This window comes from Thunnus thynnus, chromosome 1 (assembly GCF_963924715.1).
Source record: "Thunnus thynnus chromosome 1, fThuThy2.1, whole genome shotgun sequence".
NCBI lineage: Eukaryota > Metazoa > Chordata > Actinopteri > Scombriformes > Scombridae > Thunnus > Thunnus thynnus.
In genome coordinates, this window is record NC_089517.1 from 26,087,224 (window position 1) to 26,106,173 (window position 18,950).

Here is an 18,950-nt window from a genome sequence, read left to right on the forward strand (position 1 = left end):
CCCGGGGCAGAGAGAGGGCTGTGGGCCAGGTAACATCCCCTGTCTGACCCTCATCTAAGCAACACTGCCACTTAACTCTCTCCACCATGTATTATGATGGGTACAAATTAGCAAAAGTCGCTTCAGTCAATCTTACCTTCACCAAGTAAACTTTAGGCTACTATGGAACAAAGAGACAGCATTATATCAAATAACATGGCAAACAAAAAAAAAACTGAACTCAGTAAATCAAATTGGTGTTGTACCACTGACATTGTAGGACAACATAGCAGAGGGATTTCTAATCTGTTATCTGAGGAGACTGAGAAACAGTCCAGAGACAGCCATGAAAAGGTTACTGCTCTCATTACTACCACCAAGCCAATACAGACACCTAATACAAAGTCCCAGACTCTCCCACAGAATAATAAGATTTTAAGGTGTATGATTTTTTATGCATCATAAATTTTATCCAAACATAATAATTACAGGATACTTTATTGCACTTGATGACTGAGCTGTTTAATTATTTCCACTGGTAGTAAAATAAAAGTTACAATAAAAGTTTTTTAAACATTGCAGCAAAAGTTGTGCTTGCTGTCCAATAGTTTATATCTAAGGCTACAAAACTCAAAGCAGACTGTCAGAAATGAACAATGCTTGGCTGATTGGTAGCCGGTTGATGCGTGCATACCAAATGAGTTTAGGGAGGACTCATAAGCCCTGGTTGGCATCAGGTGCTTTGCAAGATTTCAAGCTTACATTAATGCCAAAATTTGGGATGCCATTACTTGTGGAGGGAATTGTACAGCTTACTATTTATACTATTTATATATATATTTATCCCAGTTGTAATCAACCAACTTACCCTCCAAGGGAGTTTCTCAATAAAACAACACAGGGCGCATATCAGGTCACAGAAAAAGGAAAAATACTTTATCCAAAGAGTCCCAGATTTACCAACGTGAAAGCACTGGGCAGATTTCACTGTGACTTTCATTCAATTTGCGCTTTCAATTTGTGTGTGTAATTACCACTTAATTTACTAAGGCAGCAGCTTGTCACTCAATTAGCACCTGGGACTGCCCTGCCCTGCCCTGAATGTTCTCTATTTAATGGTTTTTTTGGTGTGATTCAACAGATCTAAAATTTGCTCATCTGGATTCTGATACTAGCAACCCAGAAAAGGAAACTCACAAGTTCAGAAACTCTTAAAAATAAGTTTATTCAAATATGGTTTTGTGGTTTGTATGTTTTTGCATATTAGAAGTGAAAATTTCATGTCTTGCATGAATGTCTCTGTCTGACACGTAAACATTGTGACTTCCTGCAAAGTGAATATGGGGAAGCAATAAATCAAAAACAAATTAGTAGTGGCAGCAAAAAATATATAGCATATGACTATAGTAATGAGGATTATAATGCAAGTCTTTGCATTGTTGAATGGGGCACAGAAAAATACTACTGAGGGCATGTACCTTAGCACACAAGGTCTGCTGATGTTTCAGCATGACACATCAGCAGACTGATACATACATACAAACACCACTTGTATCAACTCCTCCACTAAAACTCCTCATTAATCCCTGCAGGTCTTACCTGCCACATGCTGTTGTTACTGACTTTACTGTTTCTGTCACATGCTGGTGTTGACTGGTTGTGCTGTTGTGCACCATGTCAACCACCCCAATCTCCCTATGTCTGGTTTCTTGTTAATAAAATGCATTTGTGGTGGCGTCTCTGTATGTTTTTCTTCAACTATGTTTAATGTACTGTACCAGCATTATTTATCTGCAAGGTTCTTTTACCCCCCTGTGGGTTTAATACTGGTTTTACACTGCCAGTTACAGCTTTATATCAGCTGCATTTAAAAATCTCTCCTCTCTCCATACACATTCTGCCTTTCATTGTATTGAATCCAATGTGGATAACTCCACCACTTTTGCCCATTAGTAAGCTTTAACGATCCATAAAGAGTTTTTATCAGTTAATACTGACATTTCATTGTAAAAACAAAAATAAACTTCATCAATGTCCTCACTGCTGACATTTCTACAACAGTATGACAAGTTCATGCTGCTAATGATTTCCTATATAATATTTAGGACAGACTATTTTTTCTATTAAACCCTATATCTGTTGCTGGGTTGTTTAACATAATCATAGGTCTGTGCTTTTTTTCAGAATAATGTCCCTTAATATCTGTCCTCCCTTGGGATACATGGTGTTTAGCAAAAACAGTTCATCAGACACTTCTAATTAAGTCAAATCCTGTGGCATATTGATGGTTTGCCCATCTCACCCATTTAGAAAATCCCCTCAATGAGGACAAAATGTGAACATGCGCTCAACAGCAGGGGAGGGGTTTTCAAGAAACCTATAGACTCTTGAGAGATAGGATCTCTATTATAATGCAGGGATATTTATGACTCTGCTCCCACCTCACTTTGTTTCTTTGTAATTCAAAATGATTCTCTAAATTAGTCTCTAGGATATGGGCTTTTAGCAAGAAGAAATAACACAGTGTGCCCTCCCTATAGGCATTTTTTTAATTTTTATTGTTCATTTTTATTGCAAATATTGCTTTTTTATTAGTTTATTGAGGAACAAGGAAGAACACTCATGGGATGGATTTGCTTTGTCATAGTTACTGCAGATAGGGAACATTTTGCAACCTAGATAAAAACTAAAACAAGGTGATGTTTTCTGTAAGCATGTTAATAGTGTTTGGCAGTGTAGTCTATCAGAAAAGGGTGATGCTTCCCTCACTCAAAGGGTGTATATGTTATCTTTACATTCAGCATATCATTGAGTGAGGCAATTTGCAGCTTTTTCTTTTTCTCACTGCCTTTCTTTTCCTCTCAACTCTGTTGTCCTTCCCTTGCTCCCTGTCAGTCAGTCAGATGCTGTCGTCAGACGATCCACTGCTGGGTCTTGTGACAGGCAGGCAGGGCCAGTGCGAAGCTGAGCAGCTATAAATAAAGAGCTTGTCGCTACTGTTGCTGTTGCTGCTGTTGGGGAGAGAGAGAGGACAGAAACATAAGCCCCTTTTATACAGAGATCCCACAATATTGCTGTAACGAAGACCCGTCATTATGCCGGCTTGGCTTTTTTTACACAGAACCAAACAAAACCGGCATAATGCCGCCCCTGTGGGTGATTTTACACAGCATGCCGGAATCAGAGGTGTGATGTGTAACACAATAGTGTTGGTGTCCAATGTGTGTTGTCCCGCCATGCCGACTGTCCCTTTTGCACAGATGTCCATCCGGCAATGTAACTACCTCCACTGCTGGCTTATTGGAGGAACAACAATGACCCCCCATTCCGTGTTTGTACCTATACACAGGGGGGATATTGGCACAGCATTCCCACCTTGAACAGGCTGTGTAAAAGGGACTATAGAAACACAAACCCTTTCCAAGTCCTTTTTACAAACATGTATACCTTAATGTCTGATTTGACAAAACTGTATGATTACTGTTATGCAGTTATCAGTTTAAGTTGAAATAAATAATTACAGGAACTTGACTAACTGAAAAGTTATGACCTATTTGTCTGTGCTTGAAAAAGCTTTGCATTTTGTGATAATAACTTAAACATTTGTTTATTTTCAAATGTAACAAAATGGTCTCTTATTTTTAGGACTATGGAGTAGTGTTGTGTGATATTTCACAACCTTATCCTTTACAGGCTACACTGTGGTTTTAGCTAAGCTAGATGTTTTATGAATACACATATTTTTGCAATTTTCTGAAGAATATTAATCATTTTTGTCTTTTGTTATCACCATAAAGCAGAAGCTGTGTTCATCATTGCTCAAAAGGCCAAAGATAGGACGTGACAGGAAAGCTGATGTTACATAATGCTTGATTTATTTTACTTTTTATGTTATTTACTGTGTATTTACAATGGCTTATATAGTATGAGTATGAGTATTGAGTTTTTTCTTGGTTAGGGTGTAACAGGGACTGTGGCCTCTGTCAATGCACAATATATAAAGTACAACTAAAAGTTGTATGTATTCTAAATGAAGTGTGGACTCATGAAGTGAAGCAATATTGATGTTTTTGGAAACGTTATTTTTATGTGTGAAAATGAAAATTCTCAATTTCTAATTTTCAAATGTGAAAATCTCTCTGCATGTGAAATTAATGCATCACATATGAAACCTCTGGAGGAGGTGAGGGGTTACTCCCAGTGGTAGCAGCAGAGAGCACATCCAGTGGAAGTTTATCAATAACCTCTAACAGAGTAGCGCCAATGCGGACAATGGGCTCTTGTCTATTTGTTTGTGTGTGGGTGTGTATGTTTGTGTGTGTACATGCTGCCTGTGCCGGATGACCTTTGGTATAAATAGCCTGCCGGCACTAGCTGTGATGACAGCCGACAGCACGCACCGTTGTGTGAATTTGTTTCCTGAGTAGTGCTGTTCATCGGTTATCCCTCTTGGAACAATGCCTGTATGACTGCCTGCTACCCAGCAACACTCCGGCCTCTAATTTCCTGACACTGGGCTCAATCGCTAGCGCACACTCAGGCCACAACTGCACATAGGTCTGTGACCAAATGATTTTTTTCATAATTTTGGTGATTAAAGGCTTAAGTGCAGCTCTGGTGTGGTGGACTGCTATGTGAAATAGAGGCTGGAGGAGGATGAATTGCTAGTAGGAGGAATGTAATATCAGCAGGTGGAGTTGGGGCAAAGTTCAATGATTGCCAATCACATCTGCTCCTCTTTTCCTTTTTTAAAAGCAATAAACAGTTTAATGGGTTAGGAGGTGATCTCACTTCTCTGAGGCAGAAACTGTTCTGGAGCAAAGTCCTAAGGCACAAATACTGTATACTGCAACACAAACAGTAACATCCATCCTAAATATGCTTTATGTAAATATCATTAAAGGATATTGGGATAATCATAATCGCTGTTTTATCCAGGATCTGGTGTGCTGAATCGAAGAGCCATCACAGCAGGCAGATGTGTCGCTTTCTAGATGCTTGCCAACTGCACTTTATCAGAGATGGGAGGTTTCTGACATGATATGGAGATGATGTTATTAATCTTTCCTTGACTTCAATACTTGTGATGTTTTAGGTGCAAAAGGCTAATGTGTCGGTTAGAAGCTTTGTATTGTTTTTACCTGATCTGCATAAACACAACCTTAGATGTGTTACTCCATTTCTAGGGATCATAAGAGATCCTAAGAATGTGGCTTATAATAACTTGAAATATTCTTCAAGCTGCTGTATCTTAATCTTCCCTTCTTTTTGATCTCCTAGATCTGGAGCCTGATGACAACACATCGTTCTACATCCTAAATGTGGGCCAGTCCCAGTCTATGGTCACTAACCACCAGTCTATCGGCCTGCCCCGTCATGGCATGCAGTCCCACTCCCAGGTCATCAGCACTTCCCCGCGCCTTCAGTCACACAAACCAGGATCTGAACCCCCAAGCTATGAGGCACAAGACAAGTATGGCACCTCCCCCCTGCTGCCCTCTGCCCCCGTGGAGGCACCAAAAGCCTTTGAGTGCCCCAGTATTCAGATCACCTCTATCTCCCCTAGCTGCCAGCAGGAGATGGATGCCAATGAGGAAAATCTGAGGGCAAATGGCCCTGATGGGGACTACCACAGCGACAGGCCCCTGTCCAGAGACCACCTGTATTTGCGCCTGGACCACTCATACCGGGACTCTTCGCTCAGCCCTAGCCCATGCAGCAGCCTCTCCTCTAGGAGCTGGTTCTCTGATGCCTCCTCCTGTGAATCATTCTCACACGTCTATGACGATGTTGACTCAGAGCTAAACGAAGCAGCTGCCCGCTTTACCCTGGGCTCCCCGCTTACTTCCCCAGGCTGTGCCTCCCCTCAGACCGGTGGTGGGGTTTTGGAGGAGCAGCCCCACTGGCAGCACCACCACCCCGCCTTCGTCCACCACTCCCACTCCATCAGCCTGTCACCCCGACAGTCCCCCTGCCACTCGCCACGCACCAGTGTCACCGATGAAAATTGGCTTAGCCCGCGGCCACCTTCCAGGCCCTCCTCACGTCCCACCTCACCCTGCGGGAAGAGGCGCCACTCTAGTGCCGACATCTGCTACCCAGGCTCTGTGTCACCACATCACTCACCCACGCCCACGCCAGGACCTTCACCTAGGGGCAGCGTGACAGAGGACACCTGGGCTGGCAGTCCTTCTGTAGGCATGTCGCCCTTCCAGTGCTGCCCATCTGAAGCAGACATCCCATCCAAGACAAGGAAGACCTCACAAGACAGAACAGCTATGCAGACTGGGAAAGGGGAGCTGGGACTAGATGACCAAGGAAATATGTCTCCTAATCTAGACTCTCCTTCAGAGGAGGCCATGCACAGCCTGAAGAAGGACGGGCCCGGGGAACAGTTTCTCTCTGTGCCCTCCCACTTCCCGTGGAATAAACCCAAGCCTGGTCATACACCTATATTCAGGTAAATTTACTGATTTTAATCACATCCAGCGCCATAGCTCACAGTTGCAGTCATCTTGTTCAGCTAAAGCAAATGATTCATGCAGATGATGTAAACTCAGTGCGAGAGGAAGTGTTTGGAAAATGTTTTATCTTTACAAATGTCAGCAGGGTCTAATTTCTCAACCTGTTTCTATCTGTTGCAATCTGTTTGTTGTATTCTACTTCCTGTTTGTGTTTGAGAAACACTTGGCAACAGTCGTGACTGCAATATTAGTTTGGAATAGCGTCATCCTAAAGTTTTAGTAAAGTGTTTTTAACTTAGGGCCAAAAAAAGAAGGTAGCGCGGAGATAACTGGCTCTTTATCAGTATTTTTGTGAATTATTAACACAGTCACCACTTGGCAAGATGGCACATTTTGTCAAGAGAGTGTTGTGAGCTGTCATAAAGATTGAAAACCCTTTTTGATCTCGGAGATCAGTGTAAACATGGCAGTGCAGTAAATTAGTATCACATAGCATGTTACATGAATAATAGGCCTGTTGATGGAACAATGCAGATCAATGTTCAGTTACAGGAGCTTTGAGCTTTGTATCAACAGTATAAATCTCACATAGTTACACTGTAGAGTGATACAAGTTTATTAGTGTGTGAAGGGAAACACAGACACACACATGCACATACATACATACACACACATACACATACACACACACACCAGCACTTCCAAAAACACTTAAAGAGTGATGGGTGCAATCAAAGGCTCATGATGCAGTTTTTTTTAGGAGAGGAGTCTGCTGTCTGTTCTCCAATGTGTGCAGCAGATGAAGACATGGCCTTGTTTGTGTGCACTGGCCCCTAGCACTGTAAATCAGCACAGGGCACATATGGCAAGGGGGCCACCACACACACACACACACACATACACAAACACATGCATAGACATAACACACATGTGTGCTCACATAGACCTAAACACCCTCCAGACAATAACAGGGTCAGCTCTATGATGAGTCAACTTCTTTTCATCTTTGCCCTTGTAAGTGTAATTTCCTCACAAAACCATGACCAAGACAGTGATGGAATAATGTCCAGATTGCTGCAGAGTTGGGTGCTAAATTAATCTATGACATCCACACAATCTGTAATTTTTTAATTTAAAGACTTGTACTGATTTGTCATGTCATGCTGCCAAATTGAAGTGGTGTATCTATATCTTATAGAACACAACAGCCGCTACTTTAAAAAAATAAATAAGCTGTCGACTTGAATTTTGTCATTCAAGTGTTTTGCTATACCCATCCTTGCTAAAGCTGCCCAAGCCTTCAATAGTTGCTGACATTGGCATAAAATACATTTCCATTGTCAGATGTGACTCTACACCTGAGAGTCAGGTGGTGTAAGCTTCTGTCTGCCACAAGATAAAAGGTCGTTGGGTTCTCTGTGTGCATGCATATGTGTTAGTGGTGTTTTGAACAGATGGTGCAGGTGAAATGGGTGGGATTGGGTTAGAGTAGGTGGGATTAAAAATTGGTGAGGTTTTCAGACATTTTCTTTGACAGAGTGTCTGCTCACAGCGTCCTCCCATTGATATATCTATGCCACTCTAATGAGTTGGTTAAAAGGCCAGTATTACATTGTGGCCAATACAGTATGTACAGCTCCAGTCGGTAAGCAGAGCCTGGGCTAAAATTTGTCAACAAATAATTATGCTAATTTGCTAATTTACTGCATTTGGACCTTAAAAGAGGGAGTGCTGTAACTAAAAATGTAAATAAATAGAATAACTGCAGTTATATTTGATGGCAGCAGCTGAGGGAACTGCTCAAAAATCTGATGGTATTATTGGTTGGAAGTTTTATGTACACCTACTGGTACACCATGAGGCTACCAGTGAATCCACTAGTTGAAACTAAACACTAAAAAGTGTTTTAACAAGCTTTTAAAAACAAAACATTGTTTGAAAATATATTTTCAGGTGTAAGAAAATTAGTTAACATGTCATGTCTGTGTGACTTAAAATGTGACTGAAGTTTGTAGATGCAAAACTACCTGAGTCATTTGATGGAAAGGATGTTAGTGGGATGATGGAGGTCATAGAGAAGGCTAGGGTGTGGGAATGTGAGTTTGTCTACACTATGACTTAGACATTTGAGAAAGGTTATGCTATGTCAGTCCATAGGCCGCGGCTCCCGCTCTGCTTCGTCACAAAGCTCATATTTCCTCTGTCCTCTTCTACTCCTGTTACCGTAGCAGCCATGCAAAGCCACACTTCCTGGGTGGTTATGTCAGGCTGCCAGGGAGGAAAACATAAAGGTTAGTGTCTTAGACAGAGCTGCCATCAGGTGAAAACCTTGTTTGAAAGTCGTACTTAAAAGGATTGAGAGCAGCTCTTTGTTGGCTGTTTGAAAATTACAACATATCGTAACAGACTATACATCCATCATGGCACTTGTTCAGTGCATGAATAACTGTACGCTATAGGCCAAAAATTGTATTTTCTGACATAGACAACTGTCATCGCATGTGATTTGCTCAACCAGACTGGTTATTCTTTAAGTAATAAGTTAAAACCTTAAGTTGTTTTAGGTGACATTTCCATGCCATATGTGGTAGGAGAATTTGCAGAATGTAGCTCAGTTAGATTTCTAACCACAAAGCTACACTGAGCTTCACAAAACGTCTACAAAATATCAGACACATGCCTTTTGATTCCAAAATGCAGTCTTTCCTTTAGATTTGGTGCCAGTCTGTTAGGCAGTTTATGAAGTGAAATGGCTCCGCTGAAAGCCTAACTCACATGTCTCTAATTCAGACTGATCAGATTGGTCTGCACATAGCCAGCACTTGACAGGCATTTGGACAGGGAAGAATTAAAGGAGTCAGCTATGCTGGCTAAAACTTTACAAACTTTCCCCTACAAATGACTTCTACTGTCAAATATCTGTCATGCAGTTTAGACTCAGTACGTTTGCATGCTAGGAGCCTGTACTGTCTTGGAAAGAGCAAAATAAAAGTTTATGCCACCATGTGACAGTGTGCGCAAAGAGCCTACAGTGATCAACACTGAGGTAGAGATCAGTGTGTAGCTGCCTCTTGGCCCATGCGACAGCACATACTTGCAGCTGCCACAGTACAGTGCCATTTCACTGACTCGGGCCTAACATACACAGCCACAGAAATACAGAAATGCACACACATTTATGGACACACTGCTAATGTGCATGGGCACACAGACACACACACACACATGCAGTTTAATGTATGATTGCATACTGCTGTGCCCAGAAACAGTGGCACTTTGTAACTGCTGCCAGACAAGAACACCTGGATGAAACACATATTGCATGTGCAGCCTTACTGTGGCCTTGTTGGCTCATGAATAATTCATTATGTACATTATCAAGATGTGACAAAGTTTTACATTGTGGCTTGTATAATAATGCATTTAGCTTTGTTACAGTAGAGATATTACAGAGCAGTACAAAAGTAAAAAGGTGCCATAATAAATATATAAACATATGAAAAAAATGTAAACTAAACTCAAGTAAACTTAGAGTCTTATATTGTGGTATATTCTACCAACAATTGATGTGAATGGTTTATTTTTCAGTTCATCTACAATAAAATACATTATGGTCCAGATCACTCCCAGTTTTGGGAGTTTGGACATGAGACGCTGTACTCTGAAATATATTAAATTTTAGTGGATTGTACATAAATACAAGTGAATAAATAATAATCAACAACCATACATACAACAAGGATTGGAAATGTTATGGCTTGGTTGATAGTAATGGTTGCTGGTAGTGTTTACAAATTGTTTGGAGGATAAACTGATCTAATGGACTCAGATGGAGAGACCCAGTTTCTCTGTGGAGAAGGCCATTGAGTGTTTTATTTTCGAGTGCAGCTGTTCAAATATGATTGTGGCCTCCACAGATAAAAAAAAAAAAAAAGGAGGCAGGGAGGAAAAACACATAATGCCAGCCCCTGTGGTGCACAACACATAAAGTATACACTTACAGCATGCACACAGAAACATACTAATTTACTCACTGTCTGAGAGACACTCATCCTCCCATCCATTCACTGACCCCCACAGAAAAACAGGTAAAGACTCACAAAGAAAAGTCCCCTTTAGAAAATGATTCACTCTTAAGTCTTAACATGACCAATTACACGCGTTATGTTTAAGAACAAGATCGTTATATGTGGACATTCCAGTGATTCACAGTCTTGTGGGGTGAGTACACTGCATGTTATACCCACATCTACCACCTATGATACTGTCTCAGACCATGAAAGGGGAATACCACTCGTTTTCAGCTTTTGAAACGTTTCGGACTTAAGACAGCTTGTGTCATCAGATAGACGTATAGTCAGAGATGTACAGAATAAGTTGATAGATGGAAAATGTGAAAGTATGAGTACACGACAGATTTTCATGACAGAAATTCTCTGATCACTGATTAGATTCTGTCTCGTTCTACTCAGGTCAACCTCAGGTCAGACTCTTCATATTTACACACACTAATTACTACAACCTCAAACATTTCTGCGAAATGCTTTCACTTCATCTTTGAGCACATATTTTTTACAAAACACTGTATTTTATAATGGTTTCATACCAAAATTGAAATATACTCTTCCTTTTTGTTTATATGTGTGATATTCTCTCCTCAGGACCTCCTCGCTTCCTCCGCTAGATTGGCCTCTACCAAGTCAGTTTGGCCAGTATGAGTTGAAGATAGAGGTGCAACCCAAAGCCCACCACCGAGCACACTATGAGACTGAGGGCAGCCGAGGAGCTGTCAAAGCAGCATCAGGTGGCCACCCAATTGTCAAGGTAACATATTTTGGCATTTTATCACACACTTGGGGCACTTAAAGCTTCTCAGCCATCAGCACTGACATAACCCCCCACTTTTCTGTAGTTTAAAGCTGAAAGACCATTACCCAAAGTCTAACAAGCTTTAGTGAAAAACATTTGTCCTGACATATTACTCTTAAAAATGACTAAAAGCTCCAATTACATCGCATAAACTTTGGTATTTTGCTCCATTAAACAAAATAAATGTCTCTACCATACTGAGGATTAGATTTCCCTCTGAGGTCAGGACTGATTTACCGTCTATGTTAACATGGTGTTCACCATGCAGTAGTTAAGTTAGACCCTGTGCACTGAGCTCTTATCATCCAGGTCCCACTGTGTTAACCACATAGTCAAGATGTCAACTCATGCAGCCTCCAGTGATGAAATCGAACATGAAAGAAATAGAAATAGGCTGAGCCAAACGTATTTAGCAACCACTTCCTGAGAGTCAGGCTGTTCTCTACTTTGCAGGGATTGCCTTCTGCTTTTGACTGAAGTATATTGTGCCCTTACAGTGTATGTGGAGACACTCCTCACACTTGAAGTAGAAATATCAGTATTTAAATGAGAAGGCTGATGGAACATCTTCTGGCTCCTCAAAAGTCACAGTTTCCTGTCGAAAAAATCTCATTTTCCCTCCACAATGCTTGCAACATCCACCAGTAATCCATAGATAGTTGTTAGACTAAGACTAAGGCTACATCATTGGACTGTAAATTAGTAATTTTACAGTCTTATAGCTGGAACATCAGCCGATTGTTGCGAATGAGCATTACATTTAGGGTTTCATTTTACATATCTGCATGTTCGGATTGTCACATAGATCCTGTCCCACAGCTGGACCTGTTGATGCAAGAAGACATGCAGGCAGGCAAGAGAGCCGTCTGCCTAGTCAGCTGGTCTGTCATTTGATAGCACCTCTAAGAGACTAGGTGAGCCTACACTGAGCTAGGGCTGCTTTGCCCTCCCAGAAACAGAGAGAGAAAGATGGAGGGGAGAGCAATAGCAGACGATGTCAGTCCCATTAATAATTCAAGGCTGCGGTGACAAGCTTCCTTTGTTTGTATGATTAAGGTAGAGCTGTGGAGCCAGGCCATGACCATTGTTGTGGAACCCAACAATGGCTGAGTTCAGGCTGACAGCTCGGTCAGCTGTCTTATCAGCCAGACAGGATCACTACATACAGTCCAATTCCCTCAGTATATGTTGCACATTTGCATCTGTTCTACTAAGACTGTAATGGTTCCTGTAACATTTTCCTTTTCAATTTTTGAAATGTTGAACCAATCCTCTTAAGCTTACTGCCACTGTATATCATTTGTATATTTTTATTTATATATTATGCACACTTTATACTTTATGCACACAAGGTGTGTCCAAACTTTTGACTGGTACTGTACATTGGTCCCAAGTCCACTATGGTAACACCCTATGTGAAAAAGTAGCAAAAAATATGTTCTATCAGTAGTAAAACATGTAAAAAGGTATTGGAAGTAGAGCGACACTGTATTTGTTTTTAATTATTATATTTTGTTATTACTGGGTGTGAGCAACATGTGTTAATCATTTCTCAAGACTACAGATGGGAAGTAGGTTAGTCCTCAGGCTAACTCAAGTCACTGCTCATCATGCACGTTATGTACAAGATTTAACAATTTAAGATATAACATTTTAACAGCTGTGGGCACAAAATATCCTCACAAAAAAAAAGGAATCCCAAACCACTATTGTACGATTGTTGTTGCTTAAGAAACAGCCTATGTCCTTATACATTCAGTCATGCAGGCTCCCTCCAGGCCAATCATTAACCATTTCAACCTCAGTGAGACCAAGATTCTATCCTGCCATATGTGACGATGCATAATTTAGTGGTCAAATTTTTTTCAACTGAGCATTTGCCACGCTTGCCCTCATTCCTCATCCCAAGAGGGAATTGTTTGGCTATAGCAGTTTCCTTGCAATAGCTAGTGAGTGGAGTGTGCATATCTTAGGTCAGACAAAGCAATGCCCAGCTGGAACCTGGTCTACAGTAACGACACATGACTGTGTCAGTGCAGCCGGTTTTATTGTAGTGTGAAGACTGCAGACTCTGGTTTCTTTGTTTCAGATGTTATTTTTATAATTGTATTTCTTATCAATGCACTGGTTTATCTTTTTTGATGGGGGGAGGGGGTGCAAATTTTGACCAAGTGTCACTCGGTTATATTTTTGCTAGAACAACCTTTCATGATCAAACTGACAAACAGCAATGTGTTGCCACAGACAGAGCGAGCAGACAGTGAGAGAAGCACACAGACATCATTTGCTTGTCATGAGTGGTTTGCAGAGATTAGTGCAGTGAGGTAAAGACACTGTGGGGCAAATTCACAAAGAATGGATTGCAGCTGCTGATAGCACCATGAATTGCACATTACTTGCAACCGATATCTGCCCCGTCTCAAGGTCCGATTCACAAAAGATATGGCACTAATGATATTACAGTGCAAACACACCCATAAAGTTTTGCAGCTGAGTGCAATTTGCCCTTGTTTTGCGTCTGATTGCAATTATCCATGTGGCAAAGTATAAATGTTGCCATTGCGCCAAGAACACAGTAGGCAGGACAATGGCAGAGAGAAAGAAAAATAACATTTTCAGACCATGAGCTAGAAGTCCTGACCAATGAGGTGCAGAGACATTCCTCAAAACTTCAGGCAAGGAATTTAAATGTGAAATGATCACTGGAAAGTCTGGCTGTGGCACCGCTTATAAATGCACTTCAGTTACCACCAACTCTGGAGACACTAATACTTTCACTCAAACTGTGTGTGACTATTAGTGTTGGTCTTTGTGAATTGGACTGTTTTTGCAATGAGGCTCATTTGCATAGAAAGGGGCCAATTTTGCACCAAATTAATGCATATTACTGAATTTAAATACGTGCAAATGGCAAAGGAGCAGTTAGGGATGCATTTCATTTATTTTTGTCTTATTTGTGAGGGTTTAGCGTCTGCAAAAGCTGTGCAGTCCTTTTGTGAATTCGTCCCTGTGTGTTTTATTAGAGTTTGTGTGAAGGGAAATGAAAGACCTCTGTATTTAAGATATCACACTGTACCCAGCTAATGTACACAACCCCCATCCGTTGTTTCTCTTCTGCGTAGTGGCAGTTTTCAAGATTAATATTTTGATGATACACAACTGTACATTTCTGCTCTAGAATTATGTGTCTTTATCTTAACTTTACTTATCTTTCAAAGAAAATGTAACAAACATGTCAGTAGTAGAAGTTGCTTCAGTATAATTTTAGAATACATTTCAGTCTTTACACAACCCATCTTTGTGTCTAGACTTCTAGTATAGCAACTAAAAAAAGACAATCAACATACAATTAACATCTGCTTGTACCATGTGATGATATATAGTATCAGCACTTGTCCAGCAGGTCTAACAGTCAGTCTTTGTTTACTAAACACCCACTCCTCTATTGTTAGTCTTCTTAACCTCTTTTTGATGCACTGTGCAAAAAAGTACCATATTGAAAGGTCATGTCTTTACCCCGTGATGTCATTATTGTTTTTACAGAAACACACACTCATTGTGCTCTGTGTTACTGTTTGAGCTTATCAAAAGAACACACAATGACATGCTGGATATAAGGTCAGACCTATGTTAAAATTGATCCTAAAAAGTCTAAACAACAACAACAAAAACTCACAGAAACACATTTGTTTTTGCTGTACTCATGAGATATCACTGTAGGCAACCTGAAAGTCATTCAGACACTGTTTTGACCCAGTATGTATTGGGCGTAAGGAGGTCAGAGCACTTGAAACCGTTAACAAGCTTGCACATATCATGTTTCCCAGGTGCACTGTACTGTAGGTGTGAAGCAAGCTATTCCCAACAGGCAGAACAACACTAGTGCCTGCATGTGTGATTGCAGTTATTCTGCCACAGAATTTGAATATGTAGACTGGATATTACAGAAATGAAAAACTTTGACAGGCACCATTAAAAAACAGCTTTTCTTTAGTATAGAGTGAGAGGTATAGGAAACAGATGTGTCGGGGCAGCAGAGGTCTCATTTGAGTGAACGACTACACGGCCGCTGTGTCGAGGATTCTGTTTTTCTGCTTTTCATCTTTAAGTCATTGTCCACCTACAAAGCAAGCTTTACTTCCAAGTTTTAATATATCTATCTAAAATACTGTGGTACTGCAGCAACTACTCCCACTACAGATTGTACTTCTCGGTCCTCTGGTGCCCTGCGGGACTTCTCATTCTCCTTGGGTCTTGACTCTGGTGGCGTGATGTCACCAGATGACGCCATAGTCGCCATCTGGACATGGTGATAACTTCCTTTTGTGGCTACGCTGTTCCCCAGATCAATGCACCACTGAGCTGCTGCGTCAACAGAAAAAGAAGACAATGACAATGAGAAAAAGAGCTGTGGGGCTGTGTCTATTAGTCTCTGGATACATTTAGTTCCTTCATACGGTATGTCAGTAGCCTGGAAAGTAGGATTTCTGGATATTGACATTTGTATTTTGGGACCAAGAGTTCACATACTACATTAAAAAGCTGGAGCAGGTTGGGCCCACAGTAGCAGGGAGGGCCAACCTATGTTGTCTTCTAGAGTCAAAAAAGCACACTTGCATTTAACCCAGAGAATCATAGGTGATAGCATCAATCAGGATTATGTCCTCTTACATGCAATGAAAAGCATTCAGATATTTTTTTATTGATTTTATTTATTTATTTTAATTTATTTTATTAAGTTGCAACCTGGTAGAGTACAAGCCTTCTTCAGCTGGATGATTTCTGGTAGATGGTGTGATGGTGGCCAGTAGAAATATTCATAAACCAAACATCTGAACTTGTCTGTGCATCTTTACACTTGCCAAGTGGTAAATAAGCTTATCCATGTGGCTTGAGGGCAGCACTGTGGCATGTAACCAGGTTTCCTCCTGTGCTTGAATTCTTTTTCATTAGTTCACTCAGAATTCATTAACTGGCCACCTGTCCAGGGGATCTGCACCTTTGTCAGCAACAACTTTATGCAGATACAGTTGCATCTGTGGTTCAGTTGCATGTCTGTCCAAGACGGTAGTTGCTGGAACCTTCTAGGATTTCTTGCCTTTGCTTGTGATGATGTTGGTTTATTGTTCTGTTACAGCCACTGCTGTGGTTTTAAACATACCTCCCTGTCACTACTGATGTTTCTGGTCTTGAAGGCTGTGTCGAGAAGGCTATCATTGGTGGATTACAGTTTAGAGAGGTGTTTATAGTCCACTTTGAAACTCTAAATACTCTCATCAAACAAGTGGATTACTGGCTCACAGTAATACAATCTTTTACTCTTGACCTGACAAAGTACGGTATTGCAGACCATGTGTATCGTTCTCTTGTCTTAATTCTACTTTGGTTTTTTGCTGCTCAGTCACTTTTTTGTGAGATTATAAACAAAGTTTAGGCAAGGAACTTTTGAATAATATTCCATATTACTTTAGACCTAAAAGAAAGGAAATGTTTAGGACATCTAGGTAGACTCTTTAGATTGTCACTCACCGAGTGACTCTCATGCATTTTGTCTCTACAAACTGTTTCCTCAGAGAGAATGGTTGTGTAAATTTTTCTGCATGTCTGTGTAGATTTTAATGCCTCAGTTCAGCAGTTCTAGGTCAGTGATTTCTAACCTGCGGTTTTGGGCCCCAGACACAGGATGTAGGAGCTATAAAGAAGTGTAGGCAAAGAAACTACAAAGCAAGTGAACCACTCTGGAGATCTTATTGTAAAGCTCAAGTCAGATTTGTTAACAAGCTGTGCTCTGCGTGTACTCTGCCACTTGTATTATTTTGTGGCATTTCAACCAATATATTGCATTGTACATTATTCTTAGCAATAACTTGTCCTCTGGAAAAGAAATACATCTTACTCATTCAGGGAATAAAACATGACACTTCAGTGTGTTTGGAGTGTGACACCAATTTGGTCTGAGTAATACTTACACGAAAGACATGAGGGAGTTGACCAGCTGTTGATCATTGATTTAAAGAGAGACAGGGATGTCACAAAGCCTTGGTCAGTAATAGTCAGCTCCTTTCCTGTCTGTATGCACGGTAGCCAGACAAACAGAGGCCACAAAGCATGACAGTGTTTACGCAGAATTGTTTTGACAGTCATGATTCATAGTACTGGGTTCTGTGAGGAATGCTGTGTATTCCTATGCAAAGACTGATACCCTGGGCTAATGATATTGTCACTAGCTACAGTGTAGCATTGTCCATGTTCTTTGTGGGGCTTTTCTGCAGTAGAACTACATCCAGTTTTTCAATTGTAAAGCACGACAAAATAGGAACCCTATAAATATTTGCACCCTCTGGTGATTGAAATTTTTTTTTTTTTTACAAAGGAAATACATTTGTAGAATAAAATATGTTTGTAAAACATCCGCTATATAATATACAGTCACACTGTATTTATAGTGTATATCCAACATTCTTGAAAACAAGCAGTGTTAGGAAATTTTTGAGGTTGTTTAAAACATGTTGCAAGATCCAAATGGTTCTCAATATGTTCCAATATCGTTGACCACCTGCTGTTTTTAGAATAATACTTTGCAGGATGGCTACGTCTGTGCCTGGCTGACTGGCTGTTTTAGCAATTCCTCTGGGGCTAGCTGCAGACCATAATCGGTACACCTGTTGCTAGGAGACATATAAGTCCAAAGCCTCTCTGGCTGGCTGAGGTATCCTTGTGCGTATTTAACCAGCTTAATTGAGTGCTGCTGCACCCACACAAATATAAGGAGCCCCTCTGGTATTACCTGCTGGGCTAGGCATTAGGTAGGCAGACACAACAGAAAAAGGCTGTCAGATACAGTGAAGAAACAATCACACTCACTCACACATACAGTACACAGCACATACACAAAACAAGTGCAGACAAACACAGCATAGGACTGAAAAAAGAAAGAAAAAACAAACAGTTGGAAAAAATATCACGGCCATCTTTAAACTTGTTTCCACAGTTGATAAATCTAAATGAAGCTATGGTGTCTGGTAACAAGGATTTGAAAGAGAATATGATAATATAATGCTGTCCAAGACAGCATTATATTTCCACTGGCTTGGATGATTTTGATTAATTGATTTGGTTTTGATCCCAGTGCTTGAATGCAAGGCCGTGACCCCATTGCTCTCTCTCTCTCTGTCTCTGTCATTCACCCTCACATTTTTAGTGACTCTAATCTCTTCTCTTATTCTATCCATCTTTATCCATTTCTTACTACGCATCACACTTCTCTCTTGCTTTGTACTGTGGTGAAGCCTCTGCCATACCTTGACATCTCTCTCTCTCTCTCACTCTGCTGACTCTCTCAATAGACTGGCTGCCATCATTGGGGGACGAATAGACAACAATGCAGAGCCATGCGGTTTGCACTGTGTGAACTGGCTGGAGCTAGTGTTGCTTTGCCCCAAGGCTGTATTTGATGTAAACATGTTGGAAGCTTGGCTCTCATTTGTTGTAATCAGGCTTAGTGCACAGTGAGAAAACAGTCACTGAGAGGGGGAGAAAGAGAGAGAGAGGTGTATGTGTGTGTGTGTGTGTGAGAGAGAGAGAGAGAGAGAGAGAGTGGGGGAGGATAGAATGGGGAATAAAAGGAATTGAGCTTGG

At 40.8% G+C, this 18,950-nt stretch overlaps 1 protein-coding gene across 3 annotated transcripts in view; it reads left to right on the forward strand.

Annotated features, from left to right (window-relative positions):
• The window catches only part of nfatc3a (nuclear factor of activated T cells 3a), a 65,211-nt gene that overhangs the window by 15,984 nt on the left and 30,277 nt on the right, over positions 1-18,950 (forward strand). For all 3 annotated transcript variants that reach the window (XM_067593242.1, XM_067593233.1, XM_067593251.1), the window contains exons 2-3: positions 5,260-6,439; positions 11,105-11,267. In XM_067593242.1, the coding sequence (XP_067449343.1) occupies positions 5,260-6,439; positions 11,105-11,267 (1,343 nt within the window). The remainder of the gene's footprint in view (positions 1-5,259; positions 6,440-11,104; positions 11,268-18,950) is intronic.